Genomic DNA, 24,601 nt, shown 5'->3' on the forward strand with positions numbered 1-24,601 from the left:
GGTAGTCCACAATCAACATGGCTGATGTTATACAGTCAGTAATGGGAACAATAGGTCAGAAATGTTGTTGCTGTTGTTTTGTTACAGCTAATTATCTGACAGTAAGATGCCTAAAAGCACAAGAATAATATTTCTAATTTGAAGTTTGTGTTCCAGAACAGAATTGTAACCAGAGCAAAGAATTCAAGTATATTCTTTTAAAATCTCTTGACCGCCCCCTGTATAGATGGGTGCCATTTCCTGTCGTTGCATTTACTTTTAAACAGCGTTTAATAAAACATTGTCAAGATGTTAAAATATTTTTGTAGTTAGACTGTGCGAACTGTCCCAAAGAAACCACATTTGAGATGCTGAACTTGCTTACGGAGAGGAAATGCGATTTTTAAATATGATTAATATTAAACGCGATTTTATCATTGAAGAATGTTTACTCCTGACAATTCAAGGTAATTTTTCCGCAAAAAATTAGAATTATCCAACAATTTAAATTAAGCCCTGTAAATAACGTAACAGAGTGTGCATTTAGCGCTACAATCTTGAATGATCATATCATTGATTTGAACTAAGCAATGTTCAGTTCAGAGTGCAACCTTGTGTAACCTCTGCTGATTAACTGAGATATTGTGGGAATCGGCCAAAACGTATTCAAAGCACAAATTAACTGCAGAGCAAACAGAACAAGATGATCGCGCTGCTATACCATAGAGTGAACACACATCGAGGCACCACACAGCACAACTAATTGCACTAAACCGTGTATTATTCTGGTGAACGGCTTCGGGATTGTTTTTTTTAACTTGGGGAACTTTCAAAACATTGACCAGCATTGGAGATCGCTGACGTCACGGCCTCTAAACCACAGTCATCTCAGCAGGAACTGTGTGTTGGCGGCTGAGTTTGGAAACGCTTTTCCATGACTCTTCCACTTTATCCAGATCGTTACAAACTTGTTTTGAATTCCTGGAAATGGGACGATACCGAAGACTATCACCTTCGGCCCTAGTCCCTGGCGGAGTCAGCTAAAAAGCAGGAATAACGTTCGTTTTCTTCCCTGGTGATCCCCGGGATCTTATCTGCTCGGGAACTGTCGATTCCAGCTGGTCTGGTAAGTCGATGCAACACGATAGTGATTTCAGATTGATGCAGTTTCAAACGGGGCCTTTATTTTTGCTCGATAAATATAATTCATCGTGCGCTGTACTGGCATTGAAACAAAAGGGGGAAATGGGTGCTAATATACCTCTCCCTGGCTTAAAATTGTTTTTCGCCGGGTACAGTTTTACAAAAGTAAATGCAAAAGAATTCAAAAGAAACTCGAATGGTTTGAATAAGCAGCGAGCTTTTTGAAAGCACCGATTGAAGCCGTTTTGAAAACAATTCCAATGTGCGCAGTGCCAGAGGAAGGTACCCTGCACAGGTCCCGTTAAAGGTAACCTTTGGCAATGTTTTATTTTACTGAAATGGTGTGCGATTACTCAAGTTTACAGCCTCGAGTTCTGCAGCAATCGTCATTTCATCCCTTATAAAGCTTTCCTTTGGAACATTGTAAAAGAGCGCCACCACGTGCTGGTAGAAAAACAGAACGGGAGGTTCACAGTCATCTTTAACAGTGCAGCGGGGGCAATGCCCCCAATATCCATCCTGGTCAATATTGAGTGAAGGCACAGGCTCAGGAAAGGCGACATGCAATGTTTTCACAATGTGCATTTATTCGCGAGCTCGGTGGAGTTTATTTGAGAGGTGCAACTGGGAGGTTTATTTTCCAAATCGAACAATTGTTTGCAATGAGTAATTTTAGGAAAAAAACACATTTCCAGTCACGTTTTCAAGGTGCAGACGTTTCACCACAAATCGAGTGGGCGCGCGTTATCTCAAAATGCTCCTTCCTTACAACTCCACAATAAAGATTGACTAACCTGACCTTTTTACCCGGGGTCAGGACAATGTTGCGATGATTAATACTTTGAAATGTGATGTGGATGATAATTCTTCGAACTGCAGGTTTTTTTAAGACAGTTCAGGTGAGGCCCGTCATTCAGTTCAATCTGATTTCCGCTCAGTTTTCAATTTGCTGTGCATTTGTTTGCGTGTCTTTTCTTATGGTAAGTAATTCGGATAAAGTTTTGACTGGAGGTGTGTGGGGGCGAGAGTGAAGGCATGCTAACGAGGAAAAGAATATGTTTGATTTTCAATATAATCTGATTCCAATGGCTGTGTTCAGATAACCCTCCACGTAGGACCCATTTAAACCGCTCCATGACATTCAGGGCAGGATCAGGGCAGGACCTTTTGGGAGCTTTTCATTTCAAAGTCAGGTATTCATGATTAGGTTGCTTGAAAAAGGAAAGTGGTAACAAATATGCTTCATCCTCGGGGTGTTTTCTGTTCGCAGTTACAGTAAATCAAACTGTTGTCCTTCTCGCTCAAAGAAAAGCAAACATTCAGAGACCAACGTTTCCCGGGGGCACACTTATTTTAACGTTTCGATCTAAATAGACTGGGGGGGGGGGGGGAGGGGTGTGTTGATTATTGGTAAGTATTGCTGTACTATGTGATGTGTAAATAATGTGAGTTATTACCATCCATGTTTGTGTTTGTGAAGAAGCAGCATTCTTTTAAGTTGGACGGTACTAGATGAAGTACCTCAGAAGATCGGTGAAAATTGCGGCAATAATAAAACGTGATATTCTTTTCCAAGAGTGGAGTTTAGCTGACTTTCTTGTCAGCGGCGAGACTCCTGGGCCGAGGAAGTCCCTTTGTAAACGGCACAGTTGCCGTTCATTTTTTTTTGTTTGCGTTGGGAAATGATTTAGGTGAAACAAGTTGCCAATTGCATCATTTGAAGTGTCTCCGATGCACGGAGTCCCCCCCCCCCTCTCCCGCCTCACAGCAGTTGAATTCATACAGCTGCAAACTTTGCAAATGGTGGGAGTTTCACGTTTACAGTTAACAGTCCGTACATCGGTGTAATTTCAAAACGATTTAGTTCTCGACGCCTTGTTGCTTTCGAGGTTGAAGCGGGCTGTTGAATGGCGGAGGGGGAGGTTTGTTCTGATCGGGAACATCTTTGTTCATTTGAACAACAGTTTGCATTATAGGTGAGGCGACTGAAAAGAACGTTGGCACACTTAATAGAAAGTTGGTTTGGTCTGGGGGCAAACGATGGTCTGGCTAGCCGTTAAGGCTGTACTCCTTCCTCTTCCACCTCACTGGCTTGGCGCAATGGTACATACAGTATTGTTAACGGGACAGGGGGAGCTACGGGAAGGGTTTCAGGTTCTGAGTGAAGTGGGAGAAGAATAGCCGCTTGGATGTTTTTTGCGGGGGAGACGGGACGGAGAAGCACTTCATTAAAGTATACCCACCGCGTAGACATATTTATTCGTCTTTATCCCTTTCCAATCGATTTCGCTTCCACAAAGTTAAAAGCAGTTTTACGGCCGGTGTGTTTTGATCGGAAGATTTATTCCAAAGCTGTTGAAGTGATTAATAATTGCATTGGGATAATGCATGTTGAAGTGCAGCAGCAGCAGGAGGGGCAGTGAGTGAGTGATCACTGCCCTGCCCGGAGCCACGCTGTGCCACTGCATGCCAGGGGAAGCTAGTGCCGGGCACGGCGCATGCTCAGGGCGGGCTGCGGACCGGCGAGGGACAATCTCATCATGGTGTGCTCATTTGGGAGAAAGCGGGCGGCCCGGGCTCGCTCTCTGTCCGCTTAATGCCGACTCAGAGCGGCTGCTGCTGCTGGCTGGTGAAGTTGTCGCTGTGGAAAGTTTGGTCTTTGTGCCTGGTGTGTGAGGGAGAGCTCGGGGACGCCGTCTTCAGCGAGCAGCGCACGGCTCACTGCAACGACCGTGAGTTTCCCCACTTTGCTCCCACACTCGGGGCAGACTTGGACTTGTTTGTGTCTTTCTCGCCTTTCGCTCCTGCCTCGTGCACAACTCCCCGGGAAGTTAGTTCGCGGCAGTTTGGGGAAGAGTTTGTGTCAGGCGTTTCATTTCAGCTTGTGAGACAGTGGGAGAGGGATTCCCTTCCTCCCTCAGAACCCCCCCCCCCCCCCCCAAACTCCCTCAGACCCCCCCCCCATCTCCCTCAGAACCCCCCCCCCTCAGAACCCCCCCCCCCCCAAAACTCCCTCAGACCCCCCCATCGCCCTCAGAACCCCCCTCCCTCAGACAACTCCCCTTCCTCCCTCAGAACCCCCCCCCAAACTCCCTCAGACCCCCCTCCCCCTCAGAACCCCCCCCCCAAACTCCCTCAGACCCCCCCATCGCCCTCAGAACCCCCCCTCCCTCAGACAACTCCCCTTCCTCCCCCTAGAACCCCCCCCAAACTCCCTCAGACCCCCCCATCTCCCTCAGAACCCCCCCCCATCTCCCACAGAACCCCCCCATCTCCCACAGAACCCCCCCTCCCTCAGACAACTCCCCCTCCCTCCCTCAGACATCCCCCCTCCCTCCCTCAGACATCCCCCCTCCCTCCCTCAGACATCCCCCCTCCCTCCCTCAGACATCCCCCCTCCCTCCCTTAGACATCCCCCCTCCCTCCCTCAGACATCCCCCTCCCTCCCTCAGACATCCCCCTCCCTCCCTCAGACATCCCCCTCCCTCCCTCAGACATCCCCCCTCCCTCCCTCAGACATCCCCCCTCCCTCCCTCAGACATCCCCCCTCCCTCCCTCAGACATCCCCCCTCCCTCCCTCAGACATCCCCCCTCCCTCCCTCAGACATCCCCCCTCCCTCCCTCAGACATCCCCCCCTCCCTCCCTCAGACATCCCCCCTCCCTCCCTCAGACATCCCCCCTCCCTCCCTCAGACATCCCCCCTCCCTCCCTCAGACATCCCCCCTCCCTCCCTCAGACATCCCCCCTCCCTCCCTCAGACATCCCCCCTCCCTCCCTCAGACATCCCCCCTCCCTCCCTCAGACATCCCCCCTCCCTCCCTCAGACATCCCCCCTCCCTCCCTCAGACATCCCCCCTCCCTCCCTCAGACATCCCCCCTCCCTCCCTCAGACATCCCCCCTCCCTCCCTCAGACATCCCCCCCTCCCTCCCTCAGACATCCCCCCTCCCTCCCTCAGACATCCCCCCTCCCTCCCTCCCTCAGACATCCCCCCCTCCCTCCCTCCCACAGACATCCCCCCTCCCTCCCTCCCACAGACATCCCCCCTCCCTCCCTCCCACAGACATCCCCCCCTCCCTCCCTCCCTCAGACATCCCCCCCTCCCTCCCTCAGACATCCCCCCCTCCCTCCCTCAGACATCCCCCCCCTCCCTCCCTCAGACATCCCCCCTCCCTCCCTCAGACATCCCCCCTCCCTCCCTCAGACATCCCCCCCTCCCTCCCTCAGACATCCCCCTCCCACCCTCAGACATCCCCCTCCCTCCCTCAGACATCCCCCTCCCTCCCTCAGACATCCCCCTCCCTCCCTCAGACATCCCCCTCCCTCCCTCAGACATCCCCCTCCCTCCCTCAGACATCCCCCTCCCTCCCTCAGACATCCCCCTCCCTCCCTCAGACATCCCCCTCCCTCCCTCAGACATCCCCCTCCCTCCCTCAGACATCCCCCTCCCTCCCTCAGACATCCCCCTCCCTCCCTCAGACATCCCCCTCCCTCCCTCAGACATCCCCCTCCCTCCCTCAGACATCCCCCTCCCTCCCTCAGACATCCCCCTCCCTCCCTCAGACATCCCCCTCCCACCCTCAGACATCCCCCTCCCTCCCTCAGACATCCCCCTCCCTCCCTCAGACATCCCCCTCCCTCCCTCAGACATCCCCCTCCCTCCCTCAGACATCCCCCTCCCTCCCTCAGACATCCCCCTCCCTCCCTCAGACATCCCCCTCCCTCCCTCAGACATCCCCCTCCCTCCCTCAGACATCCCCCTCCCTCCCTCAGACATCCCCCTCCCTCAGACATCCCCCTCCCTCCCTCAGACATCCCCCTCCCTCAGACATCCCCCTCCCTCCCTCAGACATCCCCCTCCCTCCCTCAGACATCCCCCCTCCCTCCCTCAGACATCCCCCCCTCCCTCCCTCAGACATCCCCCCTCCCTCCCTCAGACATCCCCCCTCCCTCCCTCAGACATCCCCCCTCCCTCCCTCAGACATCCCCCCTCCCTCCCTCAGACATCCCCCCTCCCTCCCTCAGACATCCCCCCTCCCTCCCTCAGACATCCCCCCTCCCTCCCTCAGACATCCCCCCTCCCTCCCTCAGACATCCCCCCTCCCTCCCTCAGACATCCCCCCTCCCTCCCTCAGACATCCCCCCTCCCTCCCTCAGACATCCCCCCTCCCTCCCTCAGACATCCTCCCTCCCTCCCTCAGACATCCTCCCTCCCTCCCTCAGACATCCTCCCTCCCTCCCTCAGACATCCTCCCTCCCTCCCTCAGACATCCTCCCTCCCTCCCTCAGACATCCTCCCTCCCTCCCTCAGACATCCTCCCTCCCTCAGACATCCTCCCTCCCTCAGAGACATCCTCCCTCCCTCCGACATCCTCCCTCCCTCATAGACATCCTCCCTCCCTCCGACATCCTCCCTCCGACATCCTCCCTCCCTCCGACATCCTCCCTCCCTCCGACATCCTCCCTCCCTCCGACATCCTCCCTCCCTCCGACATCCTCCCTCCCTCCGACATCCTCCCTCCCTCCCTCCGACATCCTCCCTCCCTCCCTCCGACATCCTCCCTCCCTCCCTCCGACATCCTCCCTCCCTCCGACATCCTCCCTCCCTGCGACATCCTCCCTCCCTGCGACATCCTCCCTCCCTCCGACATCCTCCCTCCGACATCCTCCCTCCCTCCGACATCCTCCCTCCCTCCGACATCCTCCCTCCCTCCGACATCCTCCCTCCCTCCGACATCCTCCCTCCCTCCGACATCCTCCCTCCCTCCGACATCCTCCCTCCCTCCGACATCCTCCCTCCCTCCGACATCCTCCCTCCCTCCGACATCCTCCCTCCCTCCCTCCCTCCGACATCCTCCCTCCCTCCCTCCGACATCCTCCCTCCCTGCGACATCCTCCCTCCCTGCGACATCCTCCCTCCCTCCGACATCCTCCCTCCCTCCCTCCGACATCCTCCCTCCCTCCGACATCCTCCCTCCCTCCGACATCCTCCCTCCCTCCGACATCCTCCCTCCCTCCGACATCCTCCCTCCCTCCGACATCCTCCCTCCCTCCGACATCCTCCCTCCCTCCGACATCCTCCCTCCCTCCGACATCCTCCCTCCCTCCCTCAGACATCTTCCCTCCCTCCCTCAGACATCTTCCCTCCCTCCCTCAGACATCTTCCCTCCCTCCCTCAGACATCTTCCCTCCCTCCCTCAGACATCTTCTTTCCCTCCCTCAGACATCCTCCCTCCCTCCCTCAGACACCCTCCCTCCCTCCCTCAGACATCCTCCCTCCCTCGCTCCCTCAGACATCCTCCCTCCCTCGCTCCCTCAGACATCCTCCCTCCCTCAGACATCCTCCCTCCCTCCCTCAGACATCCTCCCTCCCTCAGACATCCTCCCTCCCTCCCTCAGACATCCTCCCTCCCTCCCTCAGACATCCTCCCTCCCTCCCTCAGACATCCTCCCTCCCTCCCTCAGACATCCTCCCTCCCTCCCTCCCTCAGACATCCTCCCTCGCTCCCTCCCTCAGACATCCTCCCTCCCTCCCTCAGACATCCTCCCTCCCTCCCTCAGACATCCTCCCTCCCTCCCTCAGACATCCTCCCTCCCTCCCTCAGACATCCTCCCTCCCTCCCTCAGACATCCTCCCTCCCTCCCTCAGACATCCTCCCTCCCTCCCTCAGACATCCTCCCTCCCTCCCTCAGACATCCTCCCTCCCTCCCTCAGACATCCTCCCTCCCTCAGACATCCTCCCTCCGTCCCTCAGACATCCTCCCTCCATCAGACATCCTCCCTCCCTCAGACATCCTCCCTCCATCCCTCCCTCAGACATCCTCCCTCCATCCCTCCCTCAGACATCCTCCCTCCCTCCCTCAGACATCCTCCCTCAGACATCCTCCCTCCCTCCCTCAGACATCCTCCCTCCCTCCCTCAGACATCCTCCCTCCCTCCCTCAGACATCCTCCCTCCCCCTCCCTCCCCCCTCCCTCCCCCCTCCCTCCCCCCTCCCTCCCTCCCCCTCCCTCCCCCCTCCCTCCCTCCCCCTCCCTCCCCCTCCTCCCCCCTCCCTCCCTCCCTCCCCCTCCTCCCTCCCCCCTCCCTCCCCCTCCTCCCTCCCCCCTCCCTCCCCCTCCTCCCTCCCCCTCCCTCCCTCAGACATCCTCCCTCCCTCCCTCAGACATCCTCCCTCCCTCCCTCAGACATCCTCCCTCCCTCCCTCAGACATCCTCCCTACCTCCCTCCCTCAGACATCCTCCCTACCTCCCTCCCTCAGACATCCTCCCTACCTCCCTCCCTCAGACATCATCCCTACCTCCCTCCCTCAGACATCCTCCCTCCCTCCCTCAGACATCCTCCCTCCCTCCCTCAGACATCCTCCCTCCCTCCCTCAGACATCCTCCCTCCCTCCCTCAGACATCCTCCCTCCCTCCCTCCCTCCCTCAGACATCCTCCCTCCCTCAGACAACCTCCCTCCCTCAGACATCCTCCCTCCCTCAGACATCCTCCCTCCCTCAGACATCCTCCCTCCCTCAGACATCCTCCCTCCCTCAGACATCCTCCCTCCCTCAGACATCCTCCCTCCCTCAGACATCCTCCCTCCCTCAGACATCCTCCCTCCCTCAGACATCCTCCCTCCCTCAGACATCCTCCCTCCCTCAGACATCCTCCCTCCCTCAGACATCCTCCCTCCCTCCCTCAGACATCCTCCCTCCCTCCCTCAGACATCCTCCCTCCCTCCCTCAGACATCCTCCCTCCCTCCCTCAGACATCCTCCCTCCCTCCCTCAGACATCCTCCCTCCCTCCCTCAGACATCCTCCCTCCCTCCCTCAGACATCCTCCCTCCCTCCCTCAGACATCCTCCCTCCCTCCCTCAGACATCCTCCCTCCCTCCCTCAGACATCCTCCCTCCCTCCCTCAGACATCCTCCCTCCCTCCCTCAGACATCCTCCCTCCCTCCCTCAGACATCCTCCCTCCCTCCCTCAGACATCCTCCCTCCCTCCCTCAGACATCCTCCCTCCCTCCCTCAGACATCCTCCTCCCTCAGACATCCTCCTCCCTCAGACATCCTCCCCCCTCAGACATCCTCCCTCCCTCCCTCAGACATCCTCCCTCCCTCAGACATCCTCCCTCCCTCCCTCCCTCAGACATCCTCCCTCCCTCCCTCCCTCAGACATCCTCCCTCCCTCAGACATCCTCCCTCCCTCAGACATCCTCCCTCCCTCAGACATCCTCCCTCCCTCAGACATCCTCCCTCCCTCCCTCAGACATCCTCCCTCCCTCCCTCAGACATCCTCCCTCCCTCCCTCAGACATCCTCCCTCCCTCCCTCAGACATCCTCCCTCCCTCCCTCAGACATCCTCCCTCCCTCCCTCAGACATCCTCCCTCCCTCCCTCAGACATCCTCCCTCCCTCAGACATCCTCCCTCCCTCAGACATCCTCCCTCCCTCAGACATCCTCCCTCCCTCCCTCAGACATCCTCCCTCCCTCCCTCAGACATCCTCCCTCCCTCCCTCAGACATCCTCCCTCCCTCCGACATCCTCCCTCCCTCCGACATCCTCCCTCCCTCCGACATCCTCCCTCCCTCCGACATCCTCCCTCAGACATCCTCCCTCAGACATCCTCCCTCAGACATCCTCCCTCCCTCCGACGTCCTCCCTCCCTCCCTCTGACATCCTCCCTCCCTCTGACATCCTCCCTCCCTCCCTCTGACATCCTCCCTCCCTCCCTCTGACATCCTCCCTCCCTCAGACATCCTCCCTCCCTCAGACATCCTCCCTCCCTCCCTCAGACATCCTCCCTCCCTCCCTCAGACATCCTCCCTCCCTCCCTCAGACATCCTCCCTACCTCCCTCCCTCAGACATCCTCCCTACCTCCCTCCCTCAGACATCCTCCCTACCTCCCTCCCTCAGACATCCTCCCTACCTCCCTCCCTCAGACATCCTCCCTCCCTCCCTTAGACATCCTCCCTCCCTCCCTCAGACATCCTCCCTCCCTCCCTCAGACATCCTCCCTCCCTCCCTCAGACGTCGTCCCTCCCTCCCTCCCTCAGACATCCTCCCTCCCTCAGACAACCTCCCTCCCTCAGACATCCTCCCTCCCTCAGGCATCCTCCCTCCCTCAGACATCCTCCCTCCCTCAGACATCCTCCCTCCCTCAGACATCCTCCCTCCCTCAGACATCCTCCCTCCCTCAGACATCCTCCCTCCCTCCCTCAGACATCCTCCCTCCCTCAGACATCCTCCCTCCCTCAGACATCCTCCCTCCCTCCCTCAGACATCCTCCCTCCCTCCCTCAGACATCCTCCCTCCCTCCCTCAGACATCCTCCCTCCCTCCCTCAGACATCCTCCCTCCCTCCCTCAGACATCCTCCCTCCCTCCCTCAGACATCCTCCCTCCCTCCCTCAGACATCCTCCCTCCCTCCCTCAGACATCCTCCCTCCCTCCCTCAGACATCCTCCCTCCCTCAGACATCCTCCCTCCCTCAGACATCCTCCCTCCCTCCCTCAGACATCCTCCCTCCCTCCCTCAGACATCCTCCCTCCCTCCCTCAGACATCCTCCCTCCCTCCCTCAGACATCCTCCCTCCCTCAGACATCCTCCCTCCCTCCCTCCCTCAGACATCCTCCCTCCCTCCCTCCCTCAGACATCCTCCCTCCCTCAGACATCCTCCCTCCCTCAGACATCCTCCCTCCCTCAGACATCCTCCCTCCCTCCCTCAGACATCCTCCCTCCCTCCCTCAGACATCCTCCCTCCCTCAGACATCCTCCCTCCCTCAGACATCCTCCCTCCCTCAGACATCCTCCCTCCCTCAGACATCCTCCCTCCCTCAGACATCCTCCCTCCCTCAGACATCCTCCCTCCCTCAGACATCCTCCCTCCCTCAGACATCCTCCCTCCCTCCGACATCCTCCCTCCCTCCGACATCCTCCCTCCCTCCGACATCCTCCCTCCCTCCGACATCCTCCCTCCCTCCGACATCCTCCCTCAGACATCCTCCCTCCCTCCCTCTGACGTCCTCCCTCCCTCCCTCTGACATCCTCCCTCCCTCTGACATCCTCCCTCCCTCTGACATCCTCCCTCCCTCTGACATCCTCCCTCCCTCTGACATCCTCCCTCCCTCTGACATCCTCCCTCCCTCTGACATCCTCCCTCCCTCAGACATCCTCCCTCCCTCAGACATCCTCCCTCCCTCAGACATCCTCCCTCCCTCAGACATCCTCCCTCCCTCCCTCAGACATCCTCCCTCCCTCCCTCAGACATCCTCCCTCCCTCCCTCAGACATCCTCCCTTCCTCCCTCAGACATCCTTCCTCCCTCCCTCAGACATCCTCCCACCCACCCTCCCTCCCACCCACCCTGGCACTCCCACCCACCCACCCTGGCACTCCCACCCACCCACCCACCCTCCCTGGCACTCCCACCCACCCACCCTCCCTCCCTGGCACTCCCACCCACCCACCCTCCCTGGCACTCCCACCCACCCACCCTCCCTGGCACTCCCACCCACCCACCCTCCCTGGCACTCCCACCCACCCACCCTCCCTGGCACTCCCACCCACCCACCCTCCCTGGCACTCCCACCCACCCACCCTCCCTGGCACTCCCACCCACCCACCCTCCCTGGCACTCCCACCCACCCTCCCTGGCACTCCCACCCACCTTCCCTGGCACTCCCACCCTCCCACCCTGGCACTCCCACCCTCCCTCCCTGGCATTCCCTCCCACCCTCCCACCCTCCCACCCACCCTCCCTCCCACCCCTCCTCCCTCCCACCCACCCACCCCTCCCAGGCACTCCCACCCACCCACCCTCCCTGGCACTCCCACCCACCCTCCCTGGCACTCCCACCCACCCACCCTCCCTGGCACTCCCACCCACCCACCCTCCCTGGCACTCCCACCCACCCACCCTCCCTTGCACTCCCTTAGACATCCGCCCTCCCTCCCTGGCACTCCCTTAGACATCCGCCCTCCCTCCCTGGCACTCCCTTAGACATCCGCCCTCCCTCCCTGGCACTCCCTTAGACATCCTCCCTCCCTCCCTGGCACTCCCTTAGACATCCTCCCTCCACCAAGCATTCACTTCCTCCCTCAGACATAGAACATACAGTGCAGAAGGAGGCCATTCGGCCCATTGAGTCTGCAGCGACGCACTTAAGCCCTCACTTCCACCCTATCCCCGTAACCCAATAACCCCTCCTAACCTTTTTTGGTCACTAAGCGCAATTTAGCATGGTCTATCCACCTAACCTGCACGTCTTTAGACTGTGGGAGGAAACCGGAGCACCCGGAGGAAACCCATGCAAACACGGGAAGAACATGCAGACTCCGCACAGACAGTGACCCAGCAGGGAAGCGAACCTGGGACCCTAGCTGTAAAGCCACAGTGCTAACCACTATGCTATCGTGCTGCCTCCACATCCTCCATCCGACCGACCCTCCCTCCCAGACACTCCCTTTCTTCCTCCGTCGGGCACTCCCTCCCTCAGGCACTCAGGTCAAGGGGTGGGGGGTGGAATCAGACATCTCCTGGAATCTAAGCTATAAAGGGACATTTGCTATAAAGTTTCCACAGGCACACAGATTTACATTGTGTCATTTGTGCAAATATGTCCCCCACCCCACCACAAAAAACCCAGATTTTTCTCGCTCCATACGGAGTCAGCCCAGAATGGTTAGCAGTTTGGCAGCAGAACTCGACTTGCATTCGAGTGAAAATAAACTTTTTCGGGAAGCGCCAACAATAGGAGCAGGCATTCTCCAGAAAGAGTGCCTTTCTTTTCAGACTCTGACCCGATTCATTTCTCTCTCTCTCACCGGGTTGAGGGAATTCGATCCTCCAGATAAAGCGGCTTCTCTATCTCTGAGCAGCGGGCGTGTTTTTTTAAAATCAGGGCAATGTTGCATGTATTTGTGGCGCTGGGAGGTACAGATTTGTTATATTGGAGACAGCAACAATATTGAAATCAGAGAGGTCCCGAGAAGCACGGCGCCTTCTGACCAGTTGGGAGTTGTATGTTTAATTTTAAACATGACTTCTTGGTGATCCAACCTGGCATTTTGCAATACTTTATAACATCCATCAGCCCCAATCGCTTACGAAGCGACGTTGCCGCGTTCAGTTAGCAGACACGTGGTAAAATACACCCCTGCTTCCACATTGCAGCTTTAATTACTATTTTTTTTTAACCGAACCGTTTGTAACATAACTGTAAACATTTGGCGTTGTGTCCTCAGCTGGGTTTCAAATTGTGCCATTTAAAATGGTGCACAGTTGATGTGGTGAGTAGCTGGAGTAGCATTTTGTAATGAATGGTCGTGACCTAAGAAACTCATTCCTTACAACCGTTAGTGAATCGATCATTGATTAGGTTGAGCGAACCTTGCTTTTGTTGTGTTAGCCTGTAACAGGAGCTTCGGCAATGCTAATGATTCAGGGAGAAATAAATCTGATTTTTTTTTTGGGGGGGCTGCTGCTGATAAAGTCGTCAGTGACATTTCCTGGTCATTTTAATTTCCTGTTACATTTATTGGAAATCAGCATAGCAATAGAGACCCATTGATTTGTTTTGCTAATTTATATTGAATTGACTTGAAACTTGGCAATTGTCGGAAATAAATAAGCTGCAGTTTAAGAATTGAACTAGTTATTAAGCTGATGCCAGCTTTAATAGACTACTTTATATACACAGGACAGTTGATAAAAAATGTCATGTACCTCTGTGACTTTCTTTTCACGGTCCATCTGAAGTAGATTCAAACGTTTGGTAAATTTATTTCAGATTTGCAGAACTTGGTCAACAACTCCCAGAAAAGCAATTTAGCAAATATTTAGACAGCTTGCATTCCCGATAGAAAACTTTCAGGATCTTTTAGATTTGTTTTCCCAGTGTTAGATCTCTTTTGCAATTACCTTTCTATATTGCCTGCTGCAATTCTGAAATCTCAGCAGTTAATTTTATCTGCTTCGTATGATTTATTATTTTGTTCCAGGACATGATGCCTTATTGTCAAGGTCCTGTTTGCGAGTCAGCAAGCTTTGTTAAATGGTTATTCAGGTCTAGTGGATTAACAAATGTGTGGGCTGATGTAATGAGCTAAACTTGCTTTGGGACCAATGGGGGTGTTTGCTTTCGGCATTCGCAGATAAAGCATCAGGTTTGCAGACTTAGCTTACTGTACCTAAAACTGAGACTACAGTATTATGTTTAATCTGGTAATTGAGAAGCTTAGTTTAAATCTGTGTTAATATTTCAACTTGCTTTATAAATCAGGAACCTTTTGAGCTTGGGATCAAAATTGTAATTAATATCGCCCAGTAAAATAACTATCGGTTTTAAAAGGAGGAATGATCTTAGTCAGTTGCTTTAAGAGCCTTATTATTTTGTTCACAAAGTACTGAAGAAGTTTAATGGATAAAATGATCATGAACCACATTTCTGCTTCTGCATGGTAGAGCATCATTAGTATTCTCCTGCGACAGAAGTCAAACCTTGGCAGAAACTTAACTTTGTACAAAGGAACAGATTGTAGGAGTCCGAGAAGAAAATTCCAATCCTTGCCAGTCTATCACTCTTAACATTGATGTGGAAAGTTGCTTTCAGAGAAAAAGATGTTGCAAATTCCTTCTAGTAAACTCCATGATCCCAGAAATCCCGTGGCATTTCAACAAGACCTTATTTTGTTGGTTCCAATTCCCTGGCTGGTATTTGTCACACTGGCAGTATAATATGTTCTTTTTCACATTTTTGGACAGATTGCATGTGTTAATGGCGTTTTGTGGCAAAAAGTATTCTAAAATAAGGTTGGGGTTAGATGTGCTCCATATGAAGACTTTGAAGGCATGTCTGAACATGCCCTACGAACACTGCAGTTCCCTTCACTAACTGAGCATTCTGAACTTTGCTGCAAATTTGTAAATTTTGTGACATGAACTTGCATAAGGACCATTGCTCAAAACCACCATGAATTAGGTGCGCAGTCTGTGGGACTAACTGACGATTCTTCCAATTGAACACTGGAAATTTGGACACATTAATTTCCATGCTTGATTCTCTGATCCTTGCTCTGAGAGATACTGAACTGGCAGCCTTGGGTCATGACATTTACCTTTTGCATTGCACGAAATCACAGTTTCAATAACAAGATAATGGAACAGTAATTACAAGCAGCTGTTTCAGGAAATGTACTCCTTTGTCAGCAAAGCAATGAAAATGGGTGAAATAATTATTAAGCAAAACAAGTGATTTATGTTTATTTTCTTGTTAAATAACTATCTGTGCTGTTGTTCATCCTCTGACCCTTTTTCAATCTCATGAGCCCCAAGACTCTCACCTCTTTTCCACGCTATTCCTTCCTTTTATTAATAACCTCTTTCTGTTATAATCCTACCTAAAAGATTTGCTAATGATTCCCCTGTACGTGGTCAGTCCCCTGCTCACACTTATTAGTTCTTGTAATGCAGCCAATACATTTAATCGGGATTTAATTCTTTTCCAGAAATAGAGCAAAGACGTTCCTGCTTGTTTCAATTTGTCAATTAACTAACTTATTTATGATACTAGCAGTGTTAACAGTTATCCACTATTTAAGCATTGGTGGAGTTGACCCTAATCGTTCCTCATCTATCATTCTTGGCTTCATTACCTTCTCAGACTTGAAATGGAACTCGTGTATGGCTGCCTCCAAGAATTTCAATTTGCTTTCTCTTTCCTTCACCAATTCTTAACACTGTATAAGGTACAAGCTGGTCTGCGGTCATGTCTGGGAAGCTTTTGTAGAACCTCAGTCACATTTCTCAATGATGTGGAGATGCCGGCGTTGGACTGGGGTGAGCACAGTAAGAAGTATTGCAACACTAGGTTAAAGTCCAACAGGTTTGTTTCAAATCATTAGCTTTCAGAGCGCTGCTCCTTCCTCAGGTGAATGAAGAGGTATGTTTTATGTTCCAGAAACGTAAATATAGACAAAGTCAAAGATGCAAGACAATGCTTTGAATGCGAGCATTTGCACGTAATTAAGTCTTTACAGATCCAGAGATAGGGTTAACCACAGGTTAAAGAGGTGTGAATTGTCTCAAGCCAGGACAGTTTGTAGGATTTCGCAAGCCCAGACCTGATGGTGGGGGATGAATATAATGTGACATGAATCCAAGGTCCCGGTTGAGGCCGTACTCTCATGTGTGCAGAACTTGGCTATAAGTTTCTGCTCGGCGATTTTGCGTTGTGCGTCCTGAAGGCCGCCTTGAAGAATGCTTACCCGGAGATCAAGGCTGAATGCCCTTGACTGCTGAAGTGTTCCACGACTGGAAGGGAACATTCCTGCCTGGCGATTGTCACGTGATATCCGTTCATCCGTTGTTGCAGTGTCTGCATGGTCTCGTCAATGAACCACGCTTCAGGACATCCTTTCCTGCAGCGTATGAGGTAGACAATAGTGGCCGAGCCGCACGAGTATGTACCGCTTACCTGGTGGGTGGTGTTCTCACGTGTAATGGTGGTACCCATGTCGATGATCTGGCACGTCTTGCAGAGATTGCCATGGCAGGGTTGTGTGGTGTCGTGGTCGCTGTTCTGAAAGCTGGATAGTTTGCTGCAAACAATGGTTTGAGGTTGCGCGGTTGTTTGAAGGCAAGTAGTGGGGGTGTGGGGATGATCTTGGCAAGATGTTCATTTTCATCGATGACGTGTTGAAGACTGCAAAGAAGATGTTGTCGTTTCTCTGTAGGTATGTTTCTGGTACATACCTGTTCATTCACCTGAGGAAGGAGCAGTGCTCCGAAAGCTAGTGATTTGAAACATACATTTCTCAATAACATTTAAGAAAAATATTATCATCCAATGTGATTTCCCTATCTCCTTTAGTCCCCTCTCTTTCTCCATTCGCTTTCTTTATTCCATGAATATTCTGTGCCATTTTTATTTTGAACTTCCTTTTTTGTTCAATATAAATTACCAGTGCATTGTTTGACGCTCTTCCTCCTTCATGCATCCCAACTCTATGCCATGAGTCTTAATTCTAACAAAGTACTCCACATGACTCTTCCTGAACTCACAAAAAGTGAAACTTCTTACCTCCCTCAGTTTTTTTTTTCCTTTTACAATCATCAGACTTTGTCCTGCACTCTGGGCCTTTGCTCTTGGCGTTGGTTTCTTAAAACAAAAAGATAGGTTTTGTCGCAGTTGAGGAAAGTGTCTGTAGTGAGTTTATTATGATGTACTAAGTAGGCAGTGCTATTTTTGTAAAAGGAAAATGCATATTGTAACCTCCTTCAATTAAAGAATTCAGAGTGAAGTTAATTTAAGAATGTGCAAAAATAGAAATTGCTTCCATGCCTTTGCATGAAAACCTTGTGTGTTGGAACCGCCCGCTCCTCCAATGTATTAAAAAGTTCTGCTGGAGTAAATTAGCTTCTGGGCAACCAATTAAACTTCGCTTGGTCCTGCCATGCACTAGAATTTACAGATAGTGTGAGCAAAACTGGGGCTTGCAATATATTGCGGTTTAGTGGAAACTAAGGTTCAGAGTTACAATGCAAGCCAAAGATTTAGATGGTTCCATGAGCTTAAGAATTAAACACTCGTTTGTTTTGTTGAACAGGAGAGTTTCTTGTTTTCATGATTGTTTTTAGTTACCTGATCATTTCCTTGTACACTTCATAGATTTGAAAATATATATACACAGTACTATGACAGTAGTTAGACCACAACTAAAATACTGTGTCCAGTTCTGAGCCCCATGCATAAGAAAGGATGGGAAGGCATTGGAGGGATTCATTGGAATGATTCCAGGATAAAGAACTGTTGCTATGAGGGTAGGTTGGAGTGGTTGAGCCTATTTTCCTTGGAGAAAATCAGGGCGAGACGAGACTTGATAGAGGTATTCAAAATCCTGAGGGGTATGGACAGGGTAAATACTGAGAAACTGTTCCCACTCAAGAGCTTCAAAGACTAGAGTGCACAAATTCAAAATAGTTGGTGAAAGCATATCTTGAAAAATGTTTTCATCCAAAGGGTGGTTGGAGTCTGGAACAAACCTCAGTCAAGGTATTCAAAAGGGATTGCTTTTCAGATTGCTATCTGAAAAGAGAGAATGTGCAAGGTTCTGGGGGTAAGGCAGGTAGAACGCTCTTTCAGAGTGCCAGTACAGACTCGATGGACTGAATGGCCTCCGGTACTATAAAAATCCTGTGATTATGTGACAGTGTTCAGTGTTGCCCTTGAATGTGAAGTGCCCTCACTGGAGAATGGGCTGTGATGTTTTGTTTAATTGAGTTATTATGAAGTCTGCGAAATATTAAAAAAATACACGGTTCTATTAAAAGGAATATTTCCATATTAATATCACATCAAATGTTCAGTAATGAGCACCGAGATTCCAAGCTTGACCACTTAAATGCATGAACACTTAATTAAAGCTTCTGCTTATCACATGGCTGTTATGTGTTGACACATATTTCAATAAACTAAAATTACACCCAGAGCAAAGTACGTGAGAACACTCAATTTCTGTGCAAAAAAGGGTTTTAGCATTTTTTTTGAGAGCTTTGGAGTGAGTTCAGATTTGTAGATTTCGGAAGACTCCCACAATTAAATAGTCTGGCAGCAGTCACCATCGCGGCTTCTATAAAAAGGATAGTTACATTGGTGAGGTACCAGAGGGCTGCTAATGCCTGTCAAAATAGAGCTAAGCAAGAATAAATAACTTCTTGAAAGCTGGGGAGAAAATTGGAAGGAAATTTGTAAAAGCTTGGAAAGAATTCTTGGGCGTCATTCTCCAACCCCCGTCGGGTCGGAGAATGGCCGTTGGCCGCCGTGAATCCCGCCCCCGCCGAAGTCTCCGCTCCCGGAGATTGGGCGGGGACGGGAATCCGGCCGCGCCGGTTGGCGGGACCCCCCGCTGGATTCTCCGGCCCGGATGGGCCGAAGTCCCGCCCAGGAATTGCCTGTCCTGCCGACGTAAATCAAATCTGGTATTTACCGGCGGGACCAGGCGGCGTGGGCGGGGTCCTGGGGGGGGGCGCGGGGCGATCTGACCCCGGGGGGTGCCCCCACGGTGGCCTGGCCCGCGATCGGGGCCCACCGATCCGCGGGCGGGCCTGTGCCGTGGGGGCACTCTTTCCCTTCCGCCTCCGCCACGGCCTCCACCATGGCGGAGGCGGAAGAGACTCTCCCCACTGCGCATGCGCGGGAAACTGACAGCGGCTGCTGACGCTCCCGCGCATGCGCTGGGAAACTGACAGCGGCCACTGACGCTCCCGCGCATGCGCCACATTTCCGCGCCAGCTGGCGGGGAAACAAACGCCATTTCCGCCAGCTGGCGGGGCGGAAATCCCTCCGGCGCGGCCTAGCCCCTCAATGTTGGGGCTAGGCCGCCAAAGATGCGGAGCCTTCCGCACCTTTGGGCCGGCGCGATGCCTGTCTGATTGGCGCCGGCTTTGGCACCAGTCGGCGGACATCCCGCCGTTGGGGGAGAATTTCGCCCCTTATGTCTGGGTTGTGGGATGGGTAATTATGTGTCAGTCACAAAAAAATCTTCTCAGTTCTCTGTGGATGCTTTATATTGCACCAGTGCTATCAGCCTCCCCAGCACGTCTGAAAGCCAGGTGCAAAAGTGCAGGGATTGACTAAGAACAGGTCTCCCTGGTGCCAATCTTGGCAAATCCTAACAGTTTTACCATAGTAGTAACATCTTTGAGGCACTTCACGTAAGTGTTATAAAGCAAAATTTGATGACAAACCACATCAGGAGACATTAGGGGAGGTGGGCAAAAACTTGGTCAAAAGGGTAGGTTTTAAGGAGCATCTACAAGGAGGAAAGTGAGATGGAGAGGTTTAGGGAGGATTGCTATCAGTAGTGGAACAATGAAAACGGGGAACGTACAGGAGGCCTGAATTAAAAGAACCAAGATAACTTCAAAAGTTGAGGTTGGAGGAGATTATAAATCTGGAAGGGTGACAGCATGGTGGGATTTGAAATTTAAAACTGAGGCATTGCTTTAATTGGGAAACAGTTTAGGTCAGCCAGCTCACTGGTGACGGGTATCGGTTAACATGGGAGCGAGGGTGGGTCGTTTTTCATTTGGCTTGTAGTGGTTGAGACTTAGCAACACTGGCAAGGGAAAATATAAAAAGATGGTTCCAGAGCAGCAGAATGGTCAGGGTTGTGAAAAGGCATTCATAATTTGGGTGTGCACTGCCTATGATTTTCCGACCCTTTTATGGATTGGAAATTCGCAGGTGGTGTGTGGCAAAATATCAGGTGCTTTCTGGTGTCAGGTGAGAGACTCCTAACTGCCTAGACTTGTAAAATTGCTTCTTCAATACAAAAGAGGGAAAGAAATGGGAAGCCTTGACAAAACTTTGTATATTATTTATTGTATTTAATATTTTGTAGAAATACATTATGCTTGTAAGTTTTTAAAAATAAAGTTAGAGTACCCATTTATTTTTTAATTCCAATTAAGGGCCAATTTAGCGTTTCCAAACTACCTAACCTGCACACCTTTGGGTTGTGGGGGTGTAACCCACGCAGACACGGGGAGAATGTGCAAACTCCACATGGACAGTGGCCATTTCGAACTTGGGTCCCCAGTGCCGTAGTCCCAGTGCTAACCGCTGCGCCGCGTGCCGCCCCTAAAATATTTTTATTCAATGTTATGGATGTCATTCATTTTTCGTTGTACAGTGTAAGAATTTGTGCTGCTTAAAAATGTTCCAATAGAAAAACTAAAATTCTACTTTTATGTTTTTTTCAGGTCAGCTGGTGATTACTCAAGTGTCATCATGATGCGGTATACTGCACTATTGTTTTCTGTACTGTTTTTACAGCTTTTTAACAGCGGAGAAGGAAATAGGAAGAAAGAACCAGCATCCTCAATACAGTTTACACAGCATCTTTATAATGCTTATATTTATGAGAATTCTGCAGCCAAGACCTATTTAGAAAGTTATGTAAAAATGGGTATTTACATCACAAATCCATCATCGGAGTTTCGATATAAAATTATTTCTGGAGATCATGAAAACCTGTTAAAAGCTGAAGACTACATTCTTGGGGATTTCTGTTTCTTGCGTATTAGGACCAAAGGAGGGAATACTGCGGTGTTAAATAGAGAAGTGAGGGACCACTATTTGTTGAATGTTAAAGCAATTGAGAAAAAAACAAATTCTGAAGCACGGACAAAGGTTAAAGTCCATGTTTTAGATACAAATGACTTGAGGCCTTTGTTTTCACCAACCTCATACAGTGTGTCTTTGGCAGAAAATACAGCTCTGAGAACCAGTGTAGCCAGAGTCAGAGCCACAGATGCTGACATCGGTACCAATGGAGAGTTTTATTACAGTTTTAAGGACAGGACAGATATGTTTGCCATTCATCCTACCAATGGCGTGATTACCCTTACAGGAAGGTTGGACTACACCGAAACAAAACAATATGACCTGGAGATCCTAGCAGCTGATCGTGGCAAGAAATTGTATGGCAGTAGTGGAATTAGCAGCATGGCAAAGCTTACTATTCATGTGGAACAGGGAAATGAGAATGCACCTGTCATCACAGCTGTTACTCTTACCCCATCGGACATGGACAAGGATCCAACGTATGCAATTGTAACTGTGGAAGACGAGGACCCGGGAGTTAATGGAGAAATAGCTTCTTTAAATATTGTGGCGGGTGATCCCCTGCATCAATTCAAAGCAATGAGGTCAAGCCCTGGTAGCAAAGAATATAGAATTAAAGCTGTTGACCAAGTTGATTGGGAAAGCCAATCTTCTGGATATAACCTAACACTTCAAGCTAAGGACAAAGGAAGCCCTCCGCAGTTTTCTTCTGTGAAAGTTATCCATGTTATCTCCCCACAGTCAAAATCATTGCAGTGTAGATTTGAGAAAGCTGTGTATGAAGCCAATTTGAATGAGTTTTCCCCCCCTAATTCTCCAGTTGTAATGGTTACAGCTAGTCCCATGCACCCACAGATGAAGTTTGCTTTCAAATATCATGCTGACAAGTTTCATATTAACCCTGATACTGGTCTCATCACTACTATTGACTTTATAAAAGCACAGGAAGCTTCTCACTATGAACTCGAAGTTATAATTGTCAACAGACAAGCATCAACAAAGGTAATTGTTTATGTGAGAGATATGAATGATAATGCTCCTGAATTCAAACAGTCATCGTATAAGGCCAGTGTCAGCGAAAATGTGCCAATTGGTACCATTGTTCTAACTGTGACGGCCACCGACATTGATAGCGGTGAAAATGGATATGTAACGTATAGCATAGCCAACTTGAACCCACCACCTTTTGTGATAGACTATTTTAGTGGCGACATCAGTACCGCAGAGGAACTGGATTATGAATTGATGCCAAGGATATATAATTTGAGGGTTCGTGCGTCTGACTGGGGCTCACCGTATCGTCGTGAAGTTGAAGCACTTGTCACTATTTTCTTAAGCAATCTAAATGACAACAAGCCACTGTTCGAGAAGGTGAACTGTATAGGTACAATACCAAGGGATCTAAATGTTGGAGAGCAGGTTGCTACGGTATCTGCTATTGATGCAGATGAACTACAATTGGTAAGATACCGGATAGTATCAGGGAATGAATTAGATCTGTTCGACTTAAATCCTAACTCTGGTGTTCTTGTGTTGAAGCGGCCTCTAACAGATGAACCTGGTCTCCAAAGGTCTTTTTATAGTCTACAAATCACAGCTACAGATGGGGAGAACTTTGCTACTGCAATGTACATCAACATCACCGTAGCAACCAGTCGTAAACAAGTTAATCTGCACTGTATGGAGACCGGAGTGGCTAAACATTTGGCAGAAAAGCTTCTGCAGGCAAATAAGGTCCACAATCATGAAGATACTGAAGACCTGTTTTCTGATAATCATTCAATTAACCACCATGCACCACTCTTTGATGGTTCATTTCCAAATATAATTGAAATTAAAGAAGACAAAGCAGTGGGAACAAATTTATTGTTTATAAATGCTACAGATCTTGACAATGGCTTTAATGGTAAATTGGTCCATGTAATTTCTGGAGGTGACCGTGACAGCAGGTTTATTGTCGATCTGGAAATGGGATGGCTAAAGGTATTCACTCCACTTGACAGAGAAAAAACTGATCATTACACACTTAATATAACTGTCTATGATCTTGGGATACCTCAGAAGTCTGCTTGGCGTCTATTAGATGTGAACATATTGGATGCAAATGATAACAGTCCAGAATTCCTGCAGGATATGTACTCGGAAGAAGTGAGTGAAAACAAAGAAGTGGGTAGTGAAATTATTCAGCTTGAAGCAACAGACAGAGATCTGGGTGCCAATGGAGAAGTCAGGTACTCTATTGTGACTGACACGGACATGTTTGCAATTGATAGTGTAAGTGGGATTGTGAAAGTTAAAGGATTGCTGGATAGAGAAAAAATCCCTGTCTACTTACTGAAAATTGAAGCCAGAGATCAAGCTGAGCAGGAGCCACAGCTGTTTTCAACAGTATTGTTGAAAGTGACTTTGGAAGATGTAAACGACAATCCACCTGAGTTTATTCCTCGAAACTACCACATTAAAGTTCGAGAAGACCTTCCAGTAGGAACAGTTGCAATGTGGCTGGAGGCCTATGATCCTGATGTTGGCCACAGCAGTCAGGTACGCTACAGTCTGATAGACAATGGAGAAGGATATTTTGATGTGGACAAACTAAGTGGAGCTCTACGTATTGTGCAAAGGCTAGACTTTGAGAAGAAGCAGTTGTATAATCTGACTGCTCGAGCGAAGGATAAAGGACGGCCAATTTCTCTATCTTCAACATGTTACATTCAAGTGGAAGTAGTGGATGTAAATGAGAATTTATACCCTCCTGTCTTTCCTTTCTTTGCGACTAATGGATCTGTTAGAGAAGATGTTCCTATTGGTACACCAGTAATGACTATAAATGCTAACGATAATGACAGAGGCAGAGATGGAGAAGTTAGATATTCCATAAGAGATGGATCTGGACTTGGAATTTTCAAAATTGATGAAGAAAAAGGTAGGCTATTTTAAAACTTACCTAGCCTTTCTTATCTTGTCTCATCTTAATCCTTCATTTTCCTCCAGCTTATTTGTTACAGAATATGTCTCCTAGCTGTTACTTAAGATTCCAACTTCCAGATAGCTGAGGTACAAAAGGATTAGAGAAAAGGAGTAGGTATAGAAGGAGTTCATTGAAGACAAGGTGCTATGAAACAAAGTCCAGTTTCTAACACCAATAAACTGTCTTTGTACTGATATGGATTTGTAAGTCTTTCAAAGAACAAAGAACAAAGAAATGTACAGCACAGGAACAGGCCCTTCGGCCCTCCAAGCCCGTGCCGACCATGCTGCCCGACTAAACTACAATCTTCTACACTTCCTGGGTCCGTATCCTTCTATTCCCATCCTATTCATATATTTGTCAAGATGCCCCTTAAATGTCCCTATCGTCCCTGCTTC

General features: G+C 50.5%; 1 protein-coding gene across 10 annotated transcripts in view; it reads left to right on the plus strand.

The window, feature by feature from the left end:
• The first annotated feature begins 685 nt into the window (after positions 1 to 685).
• Positions 686 to 24,601, plus strand: part of fat1a (FAT atypical cadherin 1a) — a 289,367-nt gene continuing 265,451 nt past the window's right edge. For 2 of the 10 annotated variants that reach the window (XR_011940244.1, XM_072496899.1), the window contains exons 1-2: positions 711 to 1,105; positions 20,872 to 24,158. Coding sequence is in view for 9 of the 10 variants with exons in the window: in XM_072496899.1 (XP_072353000.1) it covers positions 20,900 to 24,158 (3,259 nt within the window). In the remaining variant the exon portion in view is untranslated. Of the gene's footprint in view, positions 1,106 to 3,628; positions 3,855 to 20,871; positions 24,159 to 24,601 lie in introns of those variants that run through there. The other 8 variants (XM_072496891.1, XM_072496894.1, XM_072496893.1 and 5 more) reach the window with 5 other exon arrangements.

Source organism: Scyliorhinus torazame, chromosome 3 (assembly GCF_047496885.1).
Source record: "Scyliorhinus torazame isolate Kashiwa2021f chromosome 3, sScyTor2.1, whole genome shotgun sequence".
NCBI classification, from domain to species: Eukaryota; Metazoa; Chordata; class Chondrichthyes; order Carcharhiniformes; family Scyliorhinidae; genus Scyliorhinus; species Scyliorhinus torazame.